Raw genomic sequence first — 25,943 nt, forward strand, 5'->3', positions numbered from 1 at the left:
CAGCAGCTCTGACAGAGTTCGAAAGGTTAATGAGGCTCAGGTGTGGGAGTGGTTTCGACGGTGGAGATGAGGAAGGACTGCAGATGTGTTCCGGGAGGCCTGGCTGGCATGGTTTAGACTCGCGGAGAGAGGAGAGGGATGAAGAACCAGCCAAGGGAAGGAGAGGAAGACAAGTGAGGTTTGGAGACATGAGCTCCTGAGGAGGATGGTGGAAACGCTAGGGGCTGACTCCCTGTGCCAACTGCTGACGGGACACCGCGGCATGATGATCACTTCCGGATGATCCTCTAGCTCTAGTTTTGAAAACGGGCTCCAGCGTACAGATTGACTCATGAAACAATCTGGGCCATGTTCTGAACTTGAATCATGAACTCCTCACATCTTACTGATATTTCAAGTGTTGAAAATGTGCTGTTTTCACCCTCCAATAGTTCGTCTGTGTCAGCAGAGCTGCGGACACACGGGCGAAAACAGCGCCATTTGAGCGCTTTACAGGTCAATAAAAGGGCTGTGATGTCATGGGTTTGATGTGGCAGGAGAAGGGTGACGCATCACAAACTGTGGGCGGGGCTTCACCAGAGCGTCGGCTGTCTCGTGTGATGCGCAATGACAGGCAGTGATATGAGCCGTGTCGCTGTATAAGTCGCAGGGCTCAGCGCGAGAAAAAAGTAGCGGAAAATATGGGATTTTGTTTTCTTGGTTTAGTGATTTGATTTGCTCATTGTCTTAATCATTCGTTTCTGCGGAAGAGTTCTGTAATGGACTGGACACTTGACGCGGAGTCTACCAGTGGCAGGCGATGTGTCCCATCAGAGAGCCTCTCCCTCAGATGGATGTGTGAAAGAGCAAGAGCCAGACAGCAGATGCTCGTCATTACCAACCGATAGCTTCACTCCTGCGGGCCATTTGTGAAAGTGGAGGAAAAGCTGAGCCATTATGTAAAATGGGGACGTTAGAGGTGTTTGAATGTCTATTCACATCCTTGGTCAAATTGCTGGGTTTGCTCTGCGCAACAGCTGCAATAATTAGTCATGAAGCTTCTTCAGAATCTAAGTCTTCTGGGTTCTGATGGAGCAAGAGGCGCCTCGTGTTGTTGCTGGCATTCTTGCCGCCAAACTGAGGAACACTGGAGTTCCAATACAGGACAGTCTGATACGCATGTGGCAGACCTTCTGTTACATTCAGAAATGCCGCGCTGGGTGGGAAATGGCTGAAAATGCAGAGACGCTGAGAGCGCAGTGGCTGGGGTTTGGTGACATGTACCTAATATTCATACACACCATGAGCTGGTAACGGACGGTGCTCATCGGCAAAGCTCCGGTCGGTTTTCTCTGTGAAGGCTTTGATTTGAGACTGGTTGCTGTTGGGATACCCTGAACCTACGGGAGGTGAAGGAGCTGTGCTGGGAACCGAAGGTGAAAGGATGACCACGCTGATCCATCAAGTCTGTGTGTGTTTACGTTCACTTAACATTTCATCACCGCCGTCAGGGCAGGCGACGGAACGGATCCATCTCTGTCACTTCCCCATCTGCTCTGACGGACCGCCCTGCGCTTTTGCTCAAGTTTGACCCCCTGCACTCTTGACTTTTACACTGTCCATCTTGCTATGCATCTTGCTTATTTATGATTTAGAGTTCATCTCACAATCGGCACCTGCCGCGTGCTGGCCACGCTCTGCCAGTCGAAGGCGCCAGGGCCAGTGAAGGTGCTTATAGTTGCGCCCAAGTCACTGGCTCATTCCTATGGTATCGTTCAGTTCCCTCGTGCTTGTGTCCATGCGGTTCTTTACAGTCATGACATTGGAATGAACTTGGGTCGTACTCATTAGAGAGTATCCCAAAGTCACTGCATTTTCTGCCCCTTTTTGATCCATGACGTCGACATTGAACTTGAAGAGTTTTGGTTTAAACCTTGAAAAGTGGATGGAAATGAGCTTCATGCAATCACATATGCCTTTCTGAGTTGCACTATTTTTCCCCGTTTTTTCCGTCTCCCTGGAGATTTTCACTCCGTGAGCAGAGTTTCTCTTCACCTGCAAGACAGTCCAGATGGATTGCAGAGAGCACGCGTGTGTTCCCATGCCATCTGCTCATTAACTGCCACCCCCCCGTCCCCCTTCTCTCCCCAGCTTTAAACAGAGCTGGTGCTTGCTATTGGCTCTCGTGGGACAGCATCATACGGAACTCACAAGCCCACCAAAATACACAGCACAACAGCCCTCTACACCCGAGCAGGGACACACACACAGACTCCAGAACCTTTTGCAAAAATACCGGGAACAGCTGTGGCTGTTAGCAGTGGACCTTTACTGCACGGGGAAGCACTCACTTCTGACAATAATGAGTGAGAAAAATAGAAAGTTCTTCTTCGGAATGTTGTGAAACATTCCATTCAAATTTCAGATCCCACCACCAGATGAAGGTCTGTATCGATGAAGGCTGCTAGTTAATATATATATATATATATATACTTTAGTGGTGGGATTCAATTAAAAAATAATCTAGAGAATTAGAGAATTTGTGATGAATTCATCTCACTGAATCACAGTTGAATGGTATCAGAATATTTGCCACATTTTTCAACATGAATGAATGTGGTGTATGACTGAATCCAATGATGGAGCCACGCAGACATTTAAACAGCAGAATATTGTTGATTCTGCATCAGTCTGACAACAGCACAATAAATCACCATGGTGGCTCTATTCAAGTCTTTATATCACCTGAGTTCAACTGAAGCTCTTTTAGTGTCTGGAGAATATTTGTATCAGAATCTCAAGTCCATCCAGAGTGGTGGAAACCCTGGACATTGTGGAGTGAAAAACCTCCCTGAACCAAAGCCAACAGATGCTTTAGTTTGCTTTGGTTCAGGGAGGATTCCTCCATGTTTGTTGTTGTTGTTCTCATCCTAGCTGCATCAGTGGAGCAGGAGCTCCTGCACTGACAAAGGATCCCTGCTGTCTGGAGGGCAAACTGAAGACCATGTTTCTTCCCACAGCACGGATGGCTTTCCCCTAAGAACTTCCTGTGTTGCATGAGAAGCACATTATTACTTTCCTGCCAGTTGATTCCAAGCGAGCTGATCTTCACAAACCCCTCTGCAACAACCTTAGTTTGATCATGTGATCATGAGCGAGCTGCGAGATCTGATCACCTGGCTGGAGGTATTTGATGGAGACTGATGGATGGAGACTGACATTTTGTCCTGCAAAACCCAAACTTTTGGTAACAGTCTGATGCTGACCTGAGTGATGCCAGAGGTGGCATTCAAACCTAACCAGGAGTATCCTAATATGAACCATCGAGTTTGTGGTCTATGTCTCACTTGACGAAGGGTAAAGGATAAAAACAGTTTCAGGATGTGAAGATCCCGCTGATATTTATTGCACGCTGCGTGAACTAAATGTAACTCGACTGCCGACTTCAGACCGGAACTGAAGGGCTGCTGATGTGAGCGAATATCCCGGGAATGTAGTCAGCTGTGCTGAACGTGAACTGTGCAGGAGTCCCTGATGTGGTGCGATGCCAGGCCACGGACTGATTTACAAGGAGGAGAAGACTCCTCTGTTGCACTCGTGCTGCATGAAGAGTTGCCAATATCACCGAGTTAAACTTCTGAACGTCCCCACAGCAGTGGCTGGAGGCTGTGAGCATCCCGCGCCTGACGGCGCTCGCCATCGCCCAAGTCACAGGGACGACGGTAGTTTACTGTACGTCTCCAGTCTCTGGTCTGATCTTGGGCATCTTGATGCTCAACGTTCCATACGGATCTGAAGTCCATGAATTCATTTCATACGTGTCAGCCAATCACGACCAACCGTTGTTCCACAGACTGTGGAGAAGAACGGACGTAAACTTGGCAAACGATTTGATGACAAACATTGTGTTTTGTGGAAATAAATGTGACGCATTTGATAGAAAGCGCCTTGAAATCCTTTATTTCAATTTCCTCTGGCTCATTGAAACATAAAAAAAAAAAGATATCACATATGCCAGATGTGACGTCACCATCCTGGGGCAGGTAGGACACACTTGGGACCTACAGTGGAAACGTGACTTGCACCTGCTTCTGTTGCTGGTTGGACCTGAGATCACAAAGCTTACGAGCCCCTGGTCTCGAGGTTAGTGGTAGTATATGCAGCCAATTCTGGCTGTTCAATATGAAGCCTGTGCTCAGTGAAGCCGATGTTTAGAAATTGCATTGAGGTTGAGGTTGTTCAGTCACATTTCCGTCAGCGCGATCTCAAGCAAAGGTCAGCGCCTCAGCCCGTGGCTCCTGCGCTGAGCTGCTCTGTTGCGCTTGATCTGGACCTGAGCAGGATCTGCTGCGTGTGCGTCACCACCTCTCCTTAACTTTTATGGGCCTTTGTTTTCAGCTGATATTGCTGACGGCATATGACATGGTCACCAGTCGCCGCCAAGGTTGCAGTAAAGCTATCTGGGGGAGGAGAGAAAGTGTGCGTCGCGCAGTTAGTGATGTGTTTTACAGCCGACATCTGTCTGTAATTGCCTTGCTGTAAGTCATTGTGTTGCTGATGATGTGGACTCTTTGGTCGGAGGATTTTCACGGCTGGCGGAGGCTCGGTGTGGCCAAATATCTGCCGCTGCAATGATCAGGTAGCTGCACAGTGACGGGGTTGGCTTCACAGGTCCTTGTTCTCTGTGGCTTTATCTGTGTTTTTATTTTGGTGCTGTCCAGGCTGAGATGAAGTGGATCCCAAAACAGGTCGGAGGAAGGGGCTGCTGGCAGCGTGTTGCCGGCCTGTCGTGTTGCACCAGCGAGGAATGTGAGGATGTCCTCCGCACCGCTTAAATAGGTCACAAAAATGGTCATAAAAATTCATTCATATTTTGTTGGGTATCATAGTCATTGAATAGAAAAGACACAATCATTTTGTGTGTACGTTATAGAAAGAGGCAGCTGCACTTGTCAGAGTGATGACTTGCAAAGTCAAATGAGGAAGTGATGCTTTTTTCTTTACAACACACCATAAATAAAATTGAAGAATAATAATATTAAAATGGATAAAAATACAATGACAATAAAAAAGCAAATATCAAGCCCTGCCATGTCACTGGCGGTCTGTCTATCGTGAAGGTTCACACCTCCTTCCACCTGAGCAGAGGGTGAACAGAAAGATGTTTTCAGTCTCCCCAGTAGAACCAAATCAGGCCATCAGTGCACTTGGTGTTATCTTGATGTGAAGGATGTTTGAAAATGTCACTCCAGACAGTGTTCAGACATGGACCCGTCCCAAACATATGGTGCCTTCCATGGTCTTGCATTTACCCAAGAGTGGACTAGTTTCCGGGTGTATATATATATACGTGAAAGCTTGACTTTGGACATGTGTGCAACCTTCTACTGAATTAAACCGTGGCGTGCACTAAACCGTGTGGTTTCATTCAAGGAAATGTCTAGATCCTAGGTTTCTACCTTTAGTTAGTTTTGTCATAACCGCGGTCAGCATGCGATGAGGAAGGCTGTTTTCGTAGTCACTCGGGGACGTGAGACTCCTCTGGCGTGACGGCAGGGAGCCTGGCGGTGATGGTGCAGGTGGTAGCCTCTGCTGAAGGGGACTGAAGGCAGGGGACTGAAGGCAGGAAACCTCTGCGGAGCCATGGAAACCTGACAGATATGATGGGGCAGCTGCTCTTCGTGAGGGGGTCAGAGTCCCACAGTTTTGGGGGCTGAATTGAAACCCGTGGACCCATCTATGTCCAGAGCCAGTTCTCACAGCCGCCTCGGTTCCACAGTGAGAAACACAGGATGTTATGTGCAGCACACTCCCAATGGGTTCTGCTTCTGCTGCTGGGAGCAATGACCAATCGTGGAACATGTACTTCAGAAGTACTTCCTGTTGGCCGCTCCTCTTGCTTAATGGCGGATGAGTGGCTCTCGGGCCACTCAGACGGAGACCTGTGATGCACTGCATCTCACGCACGGGGTCATTTTCTCCATTTGAGATGTGTCACTCAGCGCAGCGCGTGGTGGCAGGAAAACACGTGTTCTAGCCACGGAAGAACAAAGACAAGCGGAGAAACGTGATCCCCAAGAAACGTAAGGATTCCGTCCCTCTTAAAATGTCAGTCATTTTCCCAGCCACGTGGGACTTAACGCGGGTGCAGAATGAGCCGCTTTTCTGGTTCCTGCCTGACTTCCTGCGTGTGGCCTTTAGTCAGAGCAGCATCCTGTCAGCCAATCGCTTGACTCCAGCTGGGAACTATTTATCAACGATGTGAGGCAGCAGCGCATGATCGTGCAGTCGGGATGTGTCGCCCTCCTCCCTCATGTTCACTCCGCTTGGCACCACTTCCATGTTTACCGTTTAGAAGTGCTAGATAGAGAAGCGCAAAGTCACCGAAGCCTTTCTAAAAATAGAAACAAATCGATATGAAAGTGTTTTGTATTGCACCGACCTGTCAGCGCACCTGTGGCACGTGCTGTATGGCTCATCATAACAATGATTCTGGCCTGAATTAAGAAGTTGTCCGACTGAGAAGGATGCGGCACTCAGGAGACTCTTATGTCTCACCTGCAAACACGGAGGGAAAGAGTCAGTGGAGGGGTGCCATGTCTGCTTCATGTCACTGACCCTCATCTGAACCTCTCTCTGCACATCAACAGCTGCACCTCTCTTCCTCTTCTGAGCTGGACCAGAGGGAGAGGAGTCTACCCACCTGTGCAAGGTGGAGCGACTGCTGACCGGCTGCAGCCAGGATGAACTGGATCTTGCCTCGCTGTCGCTGTGTGCTTCCTGGGCTGCGACATGCTGGGACTTGCTAGGTTAGGATCTCTGAATGCTCCTCCGTAGAGGATCAAAACCTCCAGCTTCAATAGTGGTTTGGGCCCATCTGCTGTGACACTCACCTCTCACTCTTCGACCATGCTTCCACCTGTACCTTGCCTTTGTTTTGCATTTGTTTTCAATAGCAACGCAACACTTCAACACAGGGTCATGTCCATGTTGTTCTGTCGGGCCCAGACTGACCCAGCTCCATGGATCGAAGCCCCATCACCAGGCATGTTTTGTGCTTGGTGACAAGCCACAGTGCGTTTTGCCCTCTCCACTATTGTAGCCAGTTGTGGGGAGGCAGACCTGCGTGTCATCAGATGGGGATTAGCTGGGGTTAAAAAGTGTAACTAATTGCTGTGAGCTTGTTGTGGCGGGGCCACGCTCGACTGTACCCATGAATATCATTAGAAGAGAGGGGGAGTTTCCTGCTGCCATATACATATAGGAGAAGCATTTGGCAGGTCACACTGAGTTCTGGTTTACACTGGCCAAACAGGTGGCCAATGTTGTGTAGACGCTCTACTCCAGCGGTGGCCAACCAGTCCCAGGCTCAGAGCCCCACTGTTTGACTGTGCTGCTGAACAGAGCCACATGCTACAGACACGTCAGGCTGTGAGGCTTCACCTGAGCAGCTGCTCACCTGACTCAGTAGAGTGGTTCAAGCTCATCCCTGAGTGTCACCAGGTTGCTGGTTCACGTCCGGCGTACGTCTCTTCTCCATGTGTTTTTCAAATCCCTCCATTTGACCCTGATCCTCCTGGAAACATCAAGCGGCGTAGATAGACGTGCGAGCCCCATTTGCACGGCAGACTTGTGTGAATATGGAAGGTGAGGACGGGCTTCCGCTGCTCCTGCCTGCGCTATATCATTACCTCCTCCTTCTGCTGGGCTCCTGTTTTTAATTGCATATTCATGCATATTCATGACAGATGTCGGGCCCCGTGCAAGTGAGGGATTTAGGCAGAAAGCCATTATTGTGTGTGGAGATGATGAGTTTGTTTTAGTGAGTGGAAGCTGCAGTATGATGCCCTCCGTCACTTCACCATCTGTCAAGGAAACTTTGTTCCCAGCAGTGGAACTGCTTTGCTAAACAACTTCTCTGGAAAACAAAAATAACGCGTTTGATTTTATTCAAATGTCTCATACTTTCCCACAGCAAATGGACACGGCGCCATGGATTTCAATGCTTGACCAGCCTCTCTAGTTATTAGAAAAAAAGAATTGTCCTCCACCAGATCCTTTAAATTGGGGGGAAATTCACTATAAAATGACTTGTTCTATTCACAGTCTGGGATTTTGTTCCGTCCTGTTTATCATTTTTCAGAACTACACAGCACTGGCTGCTCCACAGTGAATTCTAGACGTGCAATATATGCCGACATTTTTACCTTGGCCTGCACTGAAGGACAAGAGCTGATGAACTGATGACATGAACCAAACACACATTAATGATGTGTATCCGTGGTCTTGATCGATCGTTTCATCTGAGCTGCTGTGCGTCTTCATAGATGCATGTTGAGGTGGTTGTTTTGAAAGCACAAATGCTTGTCAGCATTCTGAAAATGCCACGAGTGCAGTGGGCGCGCAGCAGCGTCTGTGAAGAAGCTCGGCACGGAGGAGTTGGAGGGAGCTGGAAGCAGAGAGAGGAGCTCTTTCAGGGAGGAGTACCGACCCATAAAGCAGAGACAACAAGTGCAAATGAAACATTGACAAGCGTACAACGTTGGACTTCTCTCTGATAGTCGGCGACTGCGAGAGATTCAGTACTACGGGACATGACAGCAAAACACACCGCGTGTTAACAGACCGCTGCGTGGACGGAGTCGAGGAGACTGAAAGTAGAAGCAGAAATGGCCAACGCAAAACGCCTTTGAAGGAAAACCAGCCCAAACGTGGGAGAGTGAAATGGAAAAGAATGATGGCATTGGGGAAAGGAATGTGTCTGACACAAAACCTTCAAGGTTACTCTGGAGACACAACTTCAAAGATCAGGATCCACTGAACATAATGAGATCAACATTGCTCAGACACAAGAGGAAACCAAATGTCTGAGGAAACAAAGCAAACCCAGCACTGCTCATAACTAGTGTTCTGTCTCTATGATGCTGCGCGTGATGCGTAAGATCAAAATGTCTTTGGATATCAGTCAGATACAAACGCGCCTGCTGTTGTCGTGGCAGAAAGTGATCTTCCTTCTTCTGTGTTTGGATCTAAAACTGGGTTTTGTCTGCAGCCAGGGTGTCGCTGGTTCGATGGTGTCGGATGCCTGGTTGGTGGTCCACGTCTGCTGCACCACATACTGACAAAAAAAAACCCTTTTGATGGGAGTTGCCATCTGAAAGTCACCGTGACTGAAACGCACAGCCGTTTGGGGACACAGTGTCATGTGACGAGCAGAGTGGGCGCCGTCCCAGGGTTCACCAAACCCCACGGTTAGGCTCAGCTCACCCCAAGCTTGGGTGAGTCATGGGGAGGTCAATGTTTCTTCCTCCATTAAGCGCCCTTGAATGTGGCCAATACAGACCAATGAGAGCGCCAAGCCTCGGCCAAGGTTCTCCTTTACACTCATGTCTTTATTGATTTAAACCCACTGTGACTTGTCGTGGGCAGCGTTAAAAGGTTCACTCTCAAAATCTTCATTTCCTGCTCAGGATCACCTGTAGAGAAGCACAGCAGTGGCATATTTACATGTGGACATGAATGCAGCTTGAGTCATGTGATGGCTCAGTGTAACGGACGGGCGGCAGCTCCTGTCCCCTCCAACCACCGTCTTATCGCCATGAAATGGAACGTTTGCAGCTCCGTCCCTGCAGCTCTGAATTCAACCTATATTCAAATGTCAGTGTTGTCAACTCGCCGCTGACGTCTTGCCAAAATACCTTTCCATTTCAGCTTCTGCCATTAGCAGTTGGGTTTCCCACCTCCAGCGCGCGACAGATGACTTCTCCATTCATCACGTGCAATAAGGCGATGTATTGACCGACCACTGGCAACTTCAACCATGCCAATCAAACCTGTGGCAGCTTGTTTCTGCCACTGCTTACTGATTTGTGTCGACTGGTACTGGGTCTTTTGCACTTTGGATTTTCAACAGTATGTTTACAGTCATGTGGCAGTGTGGCTCACGCGGCGCCCTCAGCTAGCCTACAGGGAACAGGTGATACACAAGTACTGCGGGTGGAATACAGCTACCTGTACATTTGCTCTCGGTAGCCGAGTACTGAACTGAAACAGCTCCGGGTGTTGGGCAGAAGATCATGATTTGATTGTGAACGGTTGAGCCATCACTAAGTTGATTCCATTGACCGATGGCAACAGTCGCTAACCTGTGGTCTAGCTTTCATTTGACATGAAGGACAAGGTCAACATCCGAAGGCATTGTCTTCAGTTTTCCTGAGAGGGACGGTACGCTGATGGTTGTCTAAACTATTCTATTGTTTCATTTATCCAACTCCAACTCACTGCTGTCCTGTTTTCACCATGTGCTCATTGACGAAGCCGATGGTCCGAGCGAGTCGTTTCCCGCCACAGTGGCCGGCGCAGCTTTCACCTCTGAAGACTTTGAAGGATTCACATACATCGGGCCCATTTTCACCATTGTGCCGTTGCTATTGGTGCAGTGACTGGCTCATTCATAAGCAGGTTGACCTGAAAGCACTTGCTGCAGCAAACCTCTGGAAACAGGCAGATCCACATGCTGCTGTCTTCTCAGGCTTTGGTGAGGTTCCGTTGGTGGGTTTGAACTTGGCTGGACCTTCCTGTGTTGTGCTGTTGTTTTCAGAGAGCACCGTTCGGTGGTTCTTAACCACAGACCCAGGTAACTTTAGAGGGCCCTGAGAGGCTCAGTCTGAACCCATGAGCCACGTGTGGTGGCAGTAGTGAGTCAGTGAACTGACTTGACAGCTGCACATCTGTGATAGTCACCAACTATGGAGAAGTTCTTGGAAAGAAACAGTGATAAAGCAAGTGATGGCGCCCCCTACAGTAAAAACATTTGGAGCCGTTTTTAAAATGAATTAGAACGTTTTGCGGCGATTCTTTGATTTACTCTGCACTCATTATCTTTCAAGTTTATTGATGAAAAATAAAATATTTTATACTTTTTTTGCCTTATTTATTTTATTCAGATGTTTATTCATGACATACAGTTTTTCCAATTTTCTCAACAGAACATGGCTTGCACGTGGTTCTGCTGCTGCTTTCCATGACAAATATCTTTGCGTCGATCACGTGGTTTCATGTCATTTCCCAAGGTTTTGCTTTGTTTACGTGTATATGGTTATTGATCACAAATGAAATCAGTCATTCTGAAATCAGTCATCACAATCATGAATCATTTCTTCTACTTGAATGGGCCTGGGTCCATTCGTTCTGGAGACGCTGGGCCCCGAGATCTCGCCGGCATGTTTTGGAAAAGGCTGCACCAACACAGCGCGGGGTGATGCTTAACGGAACAGGACATGTGTTGGAGCTTAAATGCCTCGCAGACTCGCTCGTGTCCCTTCGTCTCCAGTCACGGTGATGGGGCTTCAGGGGTCCCTGTGCCACCGTCCCATAACATGCCAGTCCTTGTTGTGTCCTGTCGCCTTCTGAATGGGGCGCGCTGCTCCCCGGGGCCTGGAGATGGCTTGGTTATCACTGGGAGGAGATGATTTCTCTCTGTCGCTGGGCGCGCGGTGGCAGGCGTCCAGTGGGAGGCTTGCAGGGCCTTTGTCTTAATGCCTGGGGATCCAGCATCCACCGCTGTGCCTCAAAAAAAAAAAGAAAAGAGAGAAGAGATTGGATGAGGGGGGGAGGGATGATGGTCTGAAGACGGATGGTCAACTCTGCAGTGTCTTTTTTTCCCGTGTCGTCTCATACAAAATCATCTCGTCCTCTAAAAAGCGCAGATCCATTTAGAACCGCTCACTGTCGAGGGGATGACTTACGCAGGAGGCAGAAACCATTAAGTGGAGCGATGCGCGGCGCGGTCTGAGGACGGCCTCACCGCTGGGCTGACCTGCTCTCCAGCAGCAGCAGTGATGATGTCATTGCAGTCGGTGCGCGCAGCCTGTTTCGCCAGTGTCAGACGCTGCCACCACCTTGGTTTGACTGTAGCTGCTGCACAGTCGTGCACGTGTCGTGACTTCAGACGTACAAAGGTGTATCCATCAGCCGTGAGGTTATGAGGCGCTTCCTCGTGCGCTTCAGCCAGGAGAAATAAAGGATTTCAAGGCGATTTCTGCCACGTGTGTAACATTTATTTCCACAAAATACGATGTTCATTTGCGAAGTTTATGTCCGTTCTTCTCCACAGTCTTCAGGACAACGTGTCGTGATTGGCTGACACGTACGGCGCTTTGTTTCTCCTTGATATCACGCAAGAAATCACAATAGTCTCCACAGCAGCTACTGATACACCTCCAGATACATTTGTCTTCATTTACAGGGAACATATGCAGCTATGAAGGAGTTTGTTGTCCGTTCTTCTCCACAGTCGTGATAGGCTGACTGAGCATTGCTATTTTATATCGCACAAAGATCTAAATAGACCGCCATCGTTGGCATCTCATGTATTTTAATACCCTGAGAAATGCAACTCCCCACACCTTGAATTGAAATTCATAGCTGAAGACCAGCCAATCACGCGTTGTTCCACAGACCGTGCAGAAGAACGGACATAAACTGCACAGACGATCTGACGACAAACATCGTGGTTTGTGGAAATAAATGTTACACATGTGGTAGAAAGCACCATGAACGCCTTTATTTCACATTCCTCTGGCTCATTACAACATTAAAAAACAAACAATATTGTATTACGCTGGATGTGACGCCATCATCCCGCGGCAGGTAGGACACACGTGGTACCTACAGTGCATCTGCTGCACGACTATGGCAAGTCGCCCAGCTGGGTGCCATCACTGGGTTTTCCTCAGGTGAACAACTAACTGCAGTACAGTGAGAGACTTGCACGTGACATTATCAAGTGCGTCATTGTCATGTGACGTCGGGCGTCAGTGAATGGCTGCGTGCTCGGGGGTGGGGAGGAACCCTCATGATCTCAGCTGCTGAGCTCTGAAGTTTTGCCTCATGGTTGCTCCTCTCTGCTGCCTCCAGTTAAATGAGTCTTCAGCCTGAAAGGCTGTAAATAAATGCAGCCCGCTTGATGGCTGTGTTGATAACAAGCCTAATTTATGCTGATGCCGGGCTGTAAACTATTTATAGAGGCGGTTAGTGGTGATCATTTCCACTCTGCTGTCTGACAGACGACTGAATGTCCAGCAGCCATTCCAGATCGCCGCCGTCTTTAGTTCCACTCGGCGCCGCAGCCGACTGCTTTGTTTGGAAGGAGCTGGCGGTTGTGTCCAGATGGTGCTGGGTGTTCACCATCTCCGTGGGTCAGCTGGGTGGCAATGCTTGAGAGGCCCCTGTCCCTCAGATGCTCACACTCACAGTTTCCTCGGTGAGAAACAAATGACCTTGGAGCGCGTTTCCTGCCTTAATGAACTTGACTGGTGTTCGTCCACAGAGCGGAGAAGCCGGTTTGATCTCCAGCGGATCCCCTTGCTTTTGCAGGCAGGAGGGTGGTGGGGAGGTCTTTGAAGTGAGTTTTAACCACACCGAGATCATCACAGCTCTTTGCACGTGTCCTTCACCAACCCCTTCATCCTCACTCACTTCAGTCTTGAGGGCACCGCGGGGACCTGGAAGTCGATCAGAAAGTGTTAACTGTGCACTTCTCTCTTCCACGTTCCCCCTCAGATCTATAGCATTGAATGAGCTCTCGTCGCTACAGTGGAAGCTGAGCTTTAGAAGAAACATTGTATCACAGTTCACCGGGTAACTTTAAAAATCAACCAGGCTCTCACCTTCAATGACCTTCAATGTGATGTCACCAGCATCACCCTCATAAGTAGTAATAATAAAAAGACAGTATTGTCCAAACCGCTTGTTATTTATATGTCGGTCCAAAGAGGCGGTGTTTGCCTTCAGCATATCTAACTGATCTAAGGGTGGTTCACACTGTGGACTCTGTCTGGAGACTAAGGTCTTTCAGCTCAGACGTCCCAGATGTGAACACAAGTGAGTCAGGTTCTGGCCGTGGACTTGATCCCGGCTGGAGACCTGCACCTCATCTCAGGAAACTCTCAGTGGAGGGTGAGCTTCTGGCCTCAGGCGACTCGACACTATTCGCTGGAAACTAGGTGTCCAGTGCGTCTCCACACCAACATGATAGTTATCACTTCATGTCTGAGGTGTGGACGATTCGTAGAGCTAAGAAGTGACAGCGAAATAAGGAGGTCAAGGCCATGGTGGTGAATAGGTGGCTGATGACCACTTCCTTGAGACCTGCTTCATGGGTCACAAACCAGCCATTGTGTGCAGAGCGCCCCCTGCTGAGGAGGAAAACAGGGACATGGCCTGAGGCTGCCCAGCAGGGGGCGCATCAGACTCAGACCCACCTGAGACAGAACCCTCAGTGTGAAACGGCCCTTAGTGACCTAACAAATCAGTCTAACTGAGGGTCTGTCTCAGGGCCACATGGTGCAGGCCTTTGTTCCAGCCTCAGCTGACACCTGATTGGTTCACCACATGTGCTTGCTGGGTTGGAACCAAAGCCTGCTCTCACTGCGGCCCATTCGTGGATCGGCGCCACACCCCTGGTTTAGATGTAGCCGGAACATCCCTTTGTTTCCACCCTGGAAACCCTGCTGTGGCCAGAGTGGAGGTCGTGACAAACTCTGGTTGCATGTTCGTGTCTAACCTGAGAGAAACGCAGGCGGGTGGTCGACGCTACAGTGTGTGACAGAACCTGACCGCGGGACTCCTCCAGGGCAGCAGCAGAAGTGAGACTGGTGCCAGCTCTCTTCACATGCTTGCATTTACTGAGGCTCTAGTGTGTGGGACATTCCTCTCAAAACGGGAAAGAGGAAGTGATGCGTTGCCATTCTTGCTGTGTTCCGTATTCTGATTGGCTAGGCTGGGCTACACTGCCACCTACAGCTTTGGAACAGACGTACACGGGTCGGCGTGAACACCACATTCACTATCAACGGATCTGTGCGCATGGAATCGTTTTTTGAAAATGGAGAGGGTGAAACGGTCCGGCTGAAGTCACGATGAACCGACCGGAGAAGACTGAGGAACCAAGCTGTCTCGTGGTGTGGGGCTGAATAACTACTCTGTGGAACAGACCTGGACGCCTGTCATTGCAGTAGCCAGGTTCCTTTGTCAAGGGCTGGCGAGAGTGCCTGCTGCTGTAGACGTGTGAGGACAGTGAGACAGAGGTGAGCTGTGCGGTTGCAGGGAAGGCCAGGTGAGAGTGGGGTTACGTAGGCATCAGCCCTCTGTCTGCTCCGGTGATGGATCGACTGACAGGTGAGGTCGTGTCAGAGTCCCCTGACGTTTACTGGTGCTGTTGGGATCTGCATGGAGAGGATGCTGGAGAGAGGGGGGATGAAAGATCCAGGCCTGGACATCAAATCTAGTGTGACAGAATCACAGTGTCCTCCTCCACTGCGACTCTCCCTCTCAGGTGTGATTCCAAATCCCCGCTGTGTGGTGGACAGTAAGAAAGTCTCTCTTTAGATGGTGTCTGGAAAACCACGTCGCTCCCGTCCGTGCAAGTCTGTGTGAAGGAAACAAAAGCTTAGTACGAAGAAACAGAACAATACCCTCTTGCATCCATCATTTCATCAGACAACGCTCCCCTGGTTCTGCACCGACAAATGTCAGTGTCAGCCTGCGGCTTCTTCCGCCACAGATCAGACCTTGTTGTTGATACCAGCAGGCCGCACACGTGCTGCGTGTGCGTTTGTTGCCATGGTTTCAGGCTCTGAAGTGGGGACACATCCTACTCTGCTGGACTTTATGGGGATCAGGACTGTGGTCCACTTGGACAGGAGGAAGGCTGTGAACTTTGTCTCATGCTGTTGAGGTGAGGCTTTTCTTTTAGGCCTCAATCGCATTACTTTGTCGTGCATCTGCTCTGGCTGACTCTTGTTTCTTTGCTCCTTTCTTGAGGAGAGCTATCGAGATCTGTCCATCATCTGCCTGCAGTATCTGACAATGATCCCAAAAGCTGATGCCACAGTCAAAACTCAGGCAATTTAGCATTTTTGAAGACATGAACAAGCTATTTTTCATCTTCAGCAGGCCTCAGTGGGAGCCACTGACCATACATTGAGGTAACATGGCACTGAAGCTCCACAGGAGCTGCTCGCTTTTAACAGGGTCCATGCACAGTAACCCTTGGTTGAAGAGGTACCTGCAGCGTTGGTGAGATTAGACGTCACCGTAGTTTATGTTATCAGTCTGAAGTACCGTGTCCGTCCGTTTCTGAGTCACTTACTTCTGAAAAATATGTCTGCACAAAACCTAACGTCTCTCTGGTGCATTCGGTTCGTGATGCTGGATGTCAGGACCCGCAAAGAATCACCATCTTGCTGTAAAGAGAAGCGCTTCGGACGTCACAGTGAAACCTTTGAGGTGCTGTGGAAGTGCGTTTTCATCTGTGAGGACGAGGAACACGTATTTGCCGTTCAATTTCTTCTTCTCATGAAGCAGCAGGTTTGTTTCAGCGGCTGAAAATGGTTTGGTGATGGACATTTATGATCTATCCAAACCGTAAGTGAGTTTAGAGTTCACGCCTCCATGTTTGTAGTTCTTTGTAGTCGTGACACGTTTGAGCGAGGCAGCCATTTTGCCAACAAACGTTCAGAACTGTATCTTGAAAGCGTGAAGCGACTCTATTAACATGTGAGGTTTTGTGTCTGCGGAGGAAAAGCACGATGCCATGGGACCTTCAGAAAGGACCCCAGAGGCCGAGGGGCTGCTGATGGAAGAGGGAGCTCACGGTAGGAGTCTTGTTTGGCTCTGATAAGTTCAGTGACTTCTACTCAGAGATGGTGACCATGTGATGTAAAGTGACGCCCATTCCTCCCTGCCTCCTTCACCCCTCCTGCCCACCAGAGTTGGGCTTTGTCACATCTTTCCTGCCCATAGTAGGTTCAAAGGTGAGCATGAGACGTGTTGACTCCCAGGAGGCCATGGTTCCTGTTCACCTCCAAACCTCCGCCAGTTCAACATTGCCTCTGCTTACACACCACATATGATCCAACAGCCAAGCAACGGAATCGTGACGTGTGCGTTGATGTCTGTTCTGTGGGTGCTGTGCTGTGGTGTTGTGAAGCCCACTGGGCCAACGGATCGACTCGGCATCAAACGTCAAAGCGCTCAGTGTCATGTTTCTCTCCAGTCAGCAGCTCTGGCTTGGTTTTCTGTGCAGTGATGAGGCACCATGTAAGATGAGAGCTGGACTCTTCCTGGAAGTGATGCAGTCGATGGCTGGAACGGAGGAAGGAGAGCTTCAGCTCCATTAACATGCAAGCCTTGTTAATGGAAGGATTATTGCTTTGCCGTCGTTGCCTCACACAGACGCTTTTCTCTCTTTCTTGGCTGAGAAGTCCATGTCTTCAAAGATCCAGCTCCCTCCATTGCTCTGGCTTTTTCACCATCTTTGCTGCCACAGTTTCAACGACAGCATTTCATTGACTTGAGGCGAAGCTCTGAGTATTGTGCCACCCGTCGTTCCTAGTTTGTGTAAAGATGTTTGTCAGTCTGACGCTGACACTCGCTTCCTGTCTGATTTCTGCCATGAACAGGAAAGGTCATGCATGGTGGCTGACTGTTCACAACGTGGTGATGTCTGTGAAATGGTTCCACTGAGATTAACTGAGAAGAGTTCCCAGCTTTTCTTCTAGAGAGAGAGAGCGAGTCAGAAGGAGAGGGAGTGAAGATGCCTGCGTGAGGAGGACGGGCTGTGTCCCATCTCTCCCCTACACTGGGCTCTGTGCGCGTCACGTGTCAGTGTCGTGTGTCCCAATCCTCCTCAGAGCGAGGGCCACTGGAAATGATCCCTTCAAACTCAGAACCAAGCGCCAGTGTTAGGGGGAGACATGGGACACAGCCTCACCTCATGTTACGTGTCGCCTCATGTTGCTCCGGTGTTTGCTTGTGTACAACTGCTCAATACGTGAGCACAGCTGGTATTTCAAATCAAGACGGGGCTTTTTCATACCGTGGGATGACGCCGCCGTCTGCCTGTGATCAACACAAGGGCGTCGTGTCTAACTTTGGGTTGTTTCTGAAGGGATGGTGGCTTCCTTTTGGCCGGGCTCATGATCCGGGTGACATATTCAATGAGTGTTGAACATGTTTCATGAAGGTGTTTTTGGAGAATCAGGGTCAAATGACGGGGTTTGAAAAACACATGCAGAAGAGACGTACGCTGGAGGTGAACCAGCAACCTGGTGACACTCAGGGATGAGCTTTAACCACTCTACTGAGTCAGGTGAGCAGCTGCTCAGGTGAAGCCTCACAGCCTGACGTGTCTGTAGCATGTGGCTCTGTTCAGCAGCACAGTCAAACAGTGGGGCTCTGAGCCTGGGACTGGTTGGCCACCGCTGGAGTAGAGAAGAGTAAAGCGCTGGAATCGATCCGCATCTGTCCACCGATCCATGGCCACGATCCCACTCATCATGTCTCATATTTCTCTTGCTAGCACCGGCGTGAGCGTTTTCCACTCCTGGTGCGGCTCACAGCGCTGAGGCTGCCGAGGCAGTTAGAAAGCTCCTCAGTGGCCTGACCCTGGTGCTGAAGCACTTTTAATGACTTCTCTCAGCTGGTCTCAGTGATTCCTGCTCCTGAACTTCAGTGCAGTGCACGTCAGGAAGCAAAACGTCACTCCGAGACGGTCGGTCCTCCTGGATGCAGCTCTCAATTACAGCGGTGTAGCCACGTAAAAAGTACCCACGGAACAGCACCATGAACAAGACGGGATTATTTTAGCACCAGTTTTATTTATTTATTTATGAGACAAATGAAGCATACTTAGTTCAAATCATTGCAGCCCGGAGCTTTTTTCAGGCTAAAAACGGACACTAGTTTTTTACAGTCTCATTTGCAAAGCTCCTTATTTTGCCCTCATGTTGTTCCAGAACCATAAATGGTCACAACTGTCACAGTAGACAGGAGACGTGATAAAGTGGAGAGACACATTCATGAGTGAAAGCAGAGCAATGTTTCGCTTGGCTGCATGTTGGGCCCTTTAGACAGAGTTGGACGATGATGTCCCTCACCATCCACCGATGAGCCGGACCATCAGAAGTCCGGAGCTCAGATATCGTGGTCGTCACCGTGGACAAAAGATGAAACCCGCTGCCTCCCAGCACTGGACCTGCCAACTCTGCCTGCGTGACTCCTCCTCTCGTGTCACCGTCTTGTGCAGGTGCTGCCCCTCACTTCCGTGGACCTTGGTTCTGAACGTTCCTCTGCGTGAGCGTCCTCGCTACCTGGACAGCGCTGTGCTGGCTCCCATTGAAATTCTGCCGTCGGATCTGACGTGAAGGGCCAGAAACATTTCTTCATCTCAACATCAAAAGGCGGCTGTTAAACCAGCTTTGTTCCTTTTCCGAGGTTTCCAGCGAGCCGCAGATCAAAGTTTCACATCAACACTTGTTCCCACTGCCTGCTGCTTCCAAAGACCTCTGATCATGTTGTCGATACATCCTGGCCGAGACACACCTCCTGACATCTGAGTCCTGCTTTGAACCCACCGTGAAATCAAGCTCCGCTCATGGATGGGCATCTGTGGGCAGACTGGCGCCGGACGCCCGGACCGTACCACCTTCAGTGGATTCAGCCACGTGATCCAGGTAGAGCAGATGCTCTCAGTGGTCGGAGGAGGGACAGTGTCCGAGGCGGCTCTCCAGTTCAGTCGCGTCACGCAGACCATGTCGCTTGTTGGCTGGTTGTTGAGCCAAAGACCTGTTACGCCCCTGACCACTGGGTTCCAGCCCCTTGTGCTGCTGTTCTGACGCAATGCTGAAGTGCTGTCATCAACAAACGCACACCGTCACATCACTGTCTGCTTTGAGTCTGCGTTCATACAGAGTCAAGTGCGTCGTTGAGGCAGGAATTTGCTCAGTGAGAATCAAGTGGAGCCAATCATTCTCCAAACAAAACACTGTGTGTGTGTGTGTGTGTGTGTGTGTGTGTGTGTGTGTGTGTGTGTGTGTGTGTGTGTGTGTGTGTGTGTGTGTGTGTGTGTGTGTGTGTGTGTGTGTGTGTGTGTGTGTGTGTGTGTGTGTGTGTGTGTGTGTGTGTGTGTGTGTGTGTGTGTGGTTTAAACTGCACTCAGTTCTGAAGCGTCAACACGCCAGTGTAGCCAGAGGCACCTGCGGCTCTGTTTGGTTTGGTTTTGTGACTGTCGTCTTCACTCGCCTTGGTCTGAACCAGGACTCTGAACCAAACTGGAACCCAGTTAGAATCACCCACTTATTTTGCAGTCTTCGTCCTCAAAACTCTAATGAGGACCGGACAAAATGTCTCCATGATGCTAGATGTCCTCATAAGATCAGTGTCTTGCCAGTGCTGGACATTCCTCTGGTTTCACCTGTGGTCAGATGGAGGTGCAGTTACCCTGCGAGCCTTCACACGGTTGGACCAGAAGGCAGTGCACAACATGGAGTAGAAAGCCAGTGATACATGGCTGCATCCTCCTCTCAGCAGGGGCAAGTGGAGGCCCTCTACAGGCACAGGAGTCTTTCTCTGTGCCAAGGTGGCGCCTCGAGGTGGAGTTCCTGTTCTTCAGCTCTGATACTCTGCTCAACATGGCTGACAGACATAAAGACAAGAAGGTAGAGTCTAAATATGGCGTCAGACGTCAGGTGTGTGAGGACGTTTTTGAGGGCTTTAAGGATCAATAAGAAGCCTGTAAAAATCCATATATTAGCTGCGCTGTATAAGCTGCAGGGCTCAGACCACCAGAAAGGAGTAGGGACTTGTACTCTGGAAATTACGGTAGTTGAATCTAAAATGACCCGTCTTCGTCTGCTTTCCCTTATCTACTGCATGGATATCAGCTGTGTCTGATCTATTTTAAGAGCTGCTAAAATGAGCGTCAACAAATAATGCAGTTGAGCAGTTGAGGTTCCTCGCGCAATGAGCTGCTCCCAATTCCGAAAACACGTCGGTGAGTAGATCCACACATGTGCGTCAGCCGGAATAGTGTTTCATCCATGTGTGCTTGTGTGCCAGCCTCCCAGCATGCACTGCAGGACTGTGGTGAGCCTCAGTCAAGGTGTCGTGAAATCACGCGGTAACAACAGCTGCACAACAGTGTTGCACAGTAAGGTGAGGCTTCATGAAACACTGTCCAGATCTCCAGTAGCCAGCAGGTGGCACTGTCTGCTGCATAATGTTTGGACTTGAACAACCGGTCCAATGAAACCTCACATCATTTCTAAACCAAGAGCGCCACCCAGTGGCCTGTGAGAATGAGCCGACTGCTCCATCAGGCCTGCAACACTGTCGCGACGCCTCGTCCGCCCGTCACTACCGTCAGGAACATGCAGTCACGCTGGGTTTTCGGCCTGCAGAGCCGCCTGCTGAGGGCCACACACGTCCCAGGGGCCCCACGGTCCATTGTTGATTCCTGAGCCGGCCAATGGCAGCCAAGGCCGCCTGCTGCGGCTCAGTGCGCCACCAACCGTAAAGGTGAATGAGTGAGTCTGTAACTGAGCGGAACAAGTGCGAACTCACCACTCAGCATCTTGTGTTTTGGAGCCACGGTCTCTGTGGACCTGCTGATGTGATGATGTCAGACTCGCGGTGCTGACTCGCTCATGATCCCACGTCTTAATCAGCTGCTGAATACTCAGAGAGGCAAAGTTCACACTGAGGGGAAAGTGCTGCCGGCGGCACTTTCCAGGAGAATCAACAGTCTGGTGTTGAACATCCAGCACTGGGGAGGATGGCTCTGCGTCTGCAGGGGAGCAGACCGTCTGACCTGTGGCTGTGGATACTGGGGCCAAAACACTGGTGGAAGAAGCCTTGTGCTCTGGGGTCCACACAGTGGAGTCTGCCGTCTGATGCACAGCTGAGGAGTCCTGCGCCGCGACCTGTCGCCGGTCCTCACACGTGCACCTCCATCCCAGCAGACATGCAGGGGCCACCTGCTCTGCTCCTGATGATGAAGCAGGATACTTGGCATCGGCAGCAGATGAATTCAAGATCACTGGGCGGGGCGTAATTTAAAGAAGACAGACAGACAGACAGACAGAAGAGTAACACCGAGACATGTGCTCAGACCAGATTGTGAGTTTGTTCTGAGTCTCACGTTGTTCTGTCCCGTTGTTGGTTCAGCTTAAGTGAGGCGCTCGTGTCAATAAAGCCAGCAGCCACCAGGAAAACCCTCTGTTTCAGCAGCGACACATGCTTCACGCTGCTGTTTCCATCCTCTCTCGCAGACCAGACGTGATCCTTTGTGACGGCTGCTTCTGCTGGGGATTGATGTGCTCACTTCTTCAAACGATATTGGCTTTAGTTCATGGCATAGAAATGGTGCGCTGTCCGACTTGACGTGGAATTGGATGCGCTGTGATTCGTCCAGGGGAGAAGGGCGATGTCAGGAAGCCATTTTGAGTGGTCTGGTGTTGGTGGCTGAGGAAGGAGAAACCCGCGAGTCGGAAAGCGAATTGTGAGCTGTTTGTTCCATTTTTTTCAGAAAACTGACTTGGTTTTTTGTGGAAGACCAGAATAAATTGCACCGTTTTCTGACTCCGCCATCATCATTTTGTGGCGCGTGGAGAAGAACCGCGCGACACCACTGTTTACAGTCAGATTAAACTACAAACTCAGTGAATGACTAGATTTGTGGGAAGGGTGTGACCCGGGTCCCATCCGAAGCCACCGCAGCTGTCTGACTCCCGCCCCCTCCCGCAGCATGCGTGCGGAGCATGGAGCGGATAGAGAGTGTTGGCAGCTGTGTCAAAGCTGAAGTTCCTTATGAGCCACACGTCCTCACACGCGCCCACCTGAGGAGTGTCCACCTCCCGGGGCATCACCTCGGCTCTGCCCCTGTGCTGCGGCTGCCTGGTCTGGCAAGCTCTCGCCGAACCTGCAGGTGGCGCTCAAGCGCAGCCAACGTCACCAGGCAGAGCGGGTCACTTCCTGTTTCACCTGGCTGGTGTGACATCATGTGTAAAGTCACGGAACTTGACTGCTCTTCTTGAAATGAATGCAACTGAGACGGTTGTTATTCCTAAAACAACACATTTCAAAACCTAATGATGGAAAATGCTTCTGGTGTTTAAATGTCTGTGTGGCTCCATCATTGGATTCAGTCATGTACCACATTCAGTCACACTGAAAAATGTGGCAAATATTCTGATACCATTCAACTGCGACTCAGTGAGATGGATACATCACAAGTTCTCCAATGAACTAGATCATTTTTTTTAATCCAATCCCACCCCTACTTTTCAATTTGAAGCAGCCCTGCAGTGACATCCTTTTCCCTCAGTAAACTTCACAACAACATGAGTTTTAAAACATTATGAGAAGTGAATGTTTCCGGCCACGTTGCTGGAAACGCGGCATCTTCCAGTGAAAGAGCGAGGGCTGAGAGTCTGGCAGTAGGACAGGAGGCTGAGACGCCGCTGCAGGGAACGTCCCTGGCGTCCTGAGGACAGGCAGCAGCTTCCCTCCCTCCCTCCCTCCCTCCCTCCCAGCCAGGAAGGCACTGCTGCCTCTTCACCGTTCATCACTGTTGAGGCCATTCCTTGAGGCCTGTCGGCGGCAGAAGGACTCGCTCACCTCAGAACAGCTCGGACAGAACAAGCGTTGAGCGCGGAGCTTTGTCTGACTAAAGAAGTGAGGTGGGATTTCTTCTTCCTCCTCCAGACTCCCAGAGGAGGCTCTTGGACGCAGACCTGGCTCTTACTCTCTGAGCTGCATCTGGTCGGCAGGAAGCTCCAGTGAGCAGCGTCTGTGACCGACGTCCTCACGTTCAGTCAGAGTGAGAGGCGAGTCACAGTTGAAACAGCTGATCCCAGGATGAGAGCTGCAGCAGTCGGAGTCTGTCTGCTCGCTGCCGCGCTCACTGTGATGGATGGAGACGCTGCAGCAGCAGTCATTTCCAGGCTGTTGTTAATGGCCTCTTGTCCTTCTCTCTCCCTTTGTTGACGTCCTTCTTCACTGCTGGGAAATGAGTCCGGTATCACTCAAATTAAAAGCTGCTGTAATTACTGCTAATGACAGCGTCAGACTCTGAACATGTGTAATGACCAGCAGCGAACTGCAGTTGAGGTGCTTATGGTGATCGTGTCCTGGGGGGACCTCTGCAGGAGGAGAGGGGACCAGGCCTGCGCGAGAAAGCCGCTTCGATTCACCCTTGTGTCTGATTTTATTTTCATTTCATTTTGAGTTGCATTTCATTGAAACCCCCTGGATTTGCATCAGAAATGCTACTTTCCTTGGTGAGTTTTACGCTCAGAAGCAGCGCTGCGAGCCACGACTTTCTGAGTTCCCACGATGCTCGTGGCTTCACCTTCAGCCAGTGACCTAGCGTGGTGGCGTGAGCGCAGTGGCGACTGGATCGCTCGCCGACAGGATAGAAACTGAGGGAACTAGTTACCAGAATCAGCCCATCAGTCTCAAAAAACAAACTTGTTCCAAAATAAAGGCTTGAGTGATTTGCAAGACGTGTTTTTCACCCGTAACAGCACAAATCTTGTCTGTTTGGTGCTGCAGCATGTTTTGTCATGGTTTGTCTGTGCAATAAACTACACATTTCATGAGGGAAAAAACATGGCAGAGAGTCGTGATGTCAGTTCTTAGCTAAAACATCGAGCCATTCCCCCCCACTGGGTCCAACCTCAGCTGGTCCCAGTGGTGCGGCGCGCGGCGTGAGCGCCGGGTGACCCCCGGCCCCGCCTCCAGCTGCCCCCCCCAGCCCCGCCCCCAGTCGGTCCTCGCAGGCCACCAGCAGGGAGCCATGTCCTCGCTCATTTAACCCCATTATTTCTGCTCTCACAGTCATTAGCTGCAATTCAATTTGTCATGGTATCGTGCCAAATAATTACACCCCCCCACCCCGACTGTTCCCCCTCCTTCGACGGCCAATCAGCAGGCACTCAGAGGGGGGAGCAGTTTCACCCCTTCAAACCAATTTGTTTTGCTCTGTGGGTTTAGAATTCAATTAAAAGTCGCTGGAAAAGTGGCGTATTTGTCGACTCTTAATGAGTCACCAGACATTTGCATCTGGACGGTTGATGGTTGGTGTCACGACAAAGCAGCGAGGCGTGGTGGACCACGACATCCAGCTGTTCATCCAAACCATGTTCCTTCAGTCGCAGCTTCGTAGAAAGATCGTGACATTATCAGTGGACATTTGGCTTGACTGTGAGAGAGAGCCTCCTCCTCCTCCACCTCCAGGGCTCTTTGTGTCTGTTCTTGAATCATGTCGACACCATCACAGAACACCAGGGTGGGTCCAGGGACCACTTCTTCACGAGGGTGGAGTCATGGTCTGGCACCAGACTCACTCACTGTGTTCTGACACGGCGCTCCGTGGGCTTCATGCTTCTCAGTGACTCGTTCTCTTTCTATCATCTCCTGCCACGTTCCTTCTTCCCTGCATGAAGACCATATGAAAGGTCCGTCCAAACGTGTGGGGCCGGGGCCAGAGTTGGCCTCGCCTGGAAAGCTCTGGGCCCCGGGTGTTTCCACCAGAGCCGACGCTACTCTTCCAGAAACCTGTGAAAAATGAATCCACTTCTGAGCCGCGTGAGCAAGAAGTGAACGTCTTTCATGAGTGGAGTCCATGTGTGATGCAGGATGGGAGCTGCATCGCCACCTTCAGCGCGTGTGTGTGTGTGTGTTTTGCAGCGGCATTATGGCGACCCTGCGCTTCGGACAGCACCTGATCAAGGCCTCATGCGTCTTCCTGCAGACGGAGCTCTCCTTCGCTCTGGTCAACAGGAAGCCAGTGGTTCCAGGACGTATCCTTCTGCTGCGCGTCGGCCAGTCCACGTCCTCCTCCTGGTGAGTTTCCTTGTTCTGCCCGCTGCTGTGCAGCCGTGAGCTCAGCCTGTGGCAACAGATCGCTTCTGTTCTCATGTGTTGTCAGTCGCCTGATGGGCCTCGGGTCGACTCTGCTTCTCCTGTTGCCTGAAATATGATGGAAAACTTTTGCTCCTGGAAATGTTCCCTCACACAACATGACTCAGAGCAGGGCTCTCAACCTTTCCCAGAACCAAGGGCCCCAGGGCCCATTCAATAGACCTGATTCATGACTCCGGATCTCATCTGTGATCAAT

The 25,943-nt window shown here is 50.4% G+C and overlaps 1 protein-coding gene across 4 annotated transcripts in view; it reads left to right on the forward strand.

Moving 5' to 3' along the window:
• fhit (fragile histidine triad diadenosine triphosphatase) overlaps positions 1 to 25,943 on the forward strand; it is a 133,522-nt gene that overhangs the window by 13,006 nt on the left and 94,573 nt on the right. For all 4 annotated transcript variants that reach the window (XM_053867541.1, XM_053867542.1, XM_053867543.1 and 1 more), the window contains exon 3: positions 25,513 to 25,625. In XM_053867541.1, the coding sequence (XP_053723516.1) occupies positions 25,520 to 25,625 (106 nt within the window). In that variant the 5' untranslated portion in view covers positions 25,513 to 25,519. The remainder of the gene's footprint in view (positions 1 to 25,512; positions 25,626 to 25,943) is intronic.

Source organism: Synchiropus splendidus, chromosome 6 (genome assembly GCF_027744825.2).
Source record: "Synchiropus splendidus isolate RoL2022-P1 chromosome 6, RoL_Sspl_1.0, whole genome shotgun sequence".
Lineage (NCBI taxonomy): Eukaryota > Metazoa > Chordata > Actinopteri > Syngnathiformes > Callionymidae > Synchiropus > Synchiropus splendidus.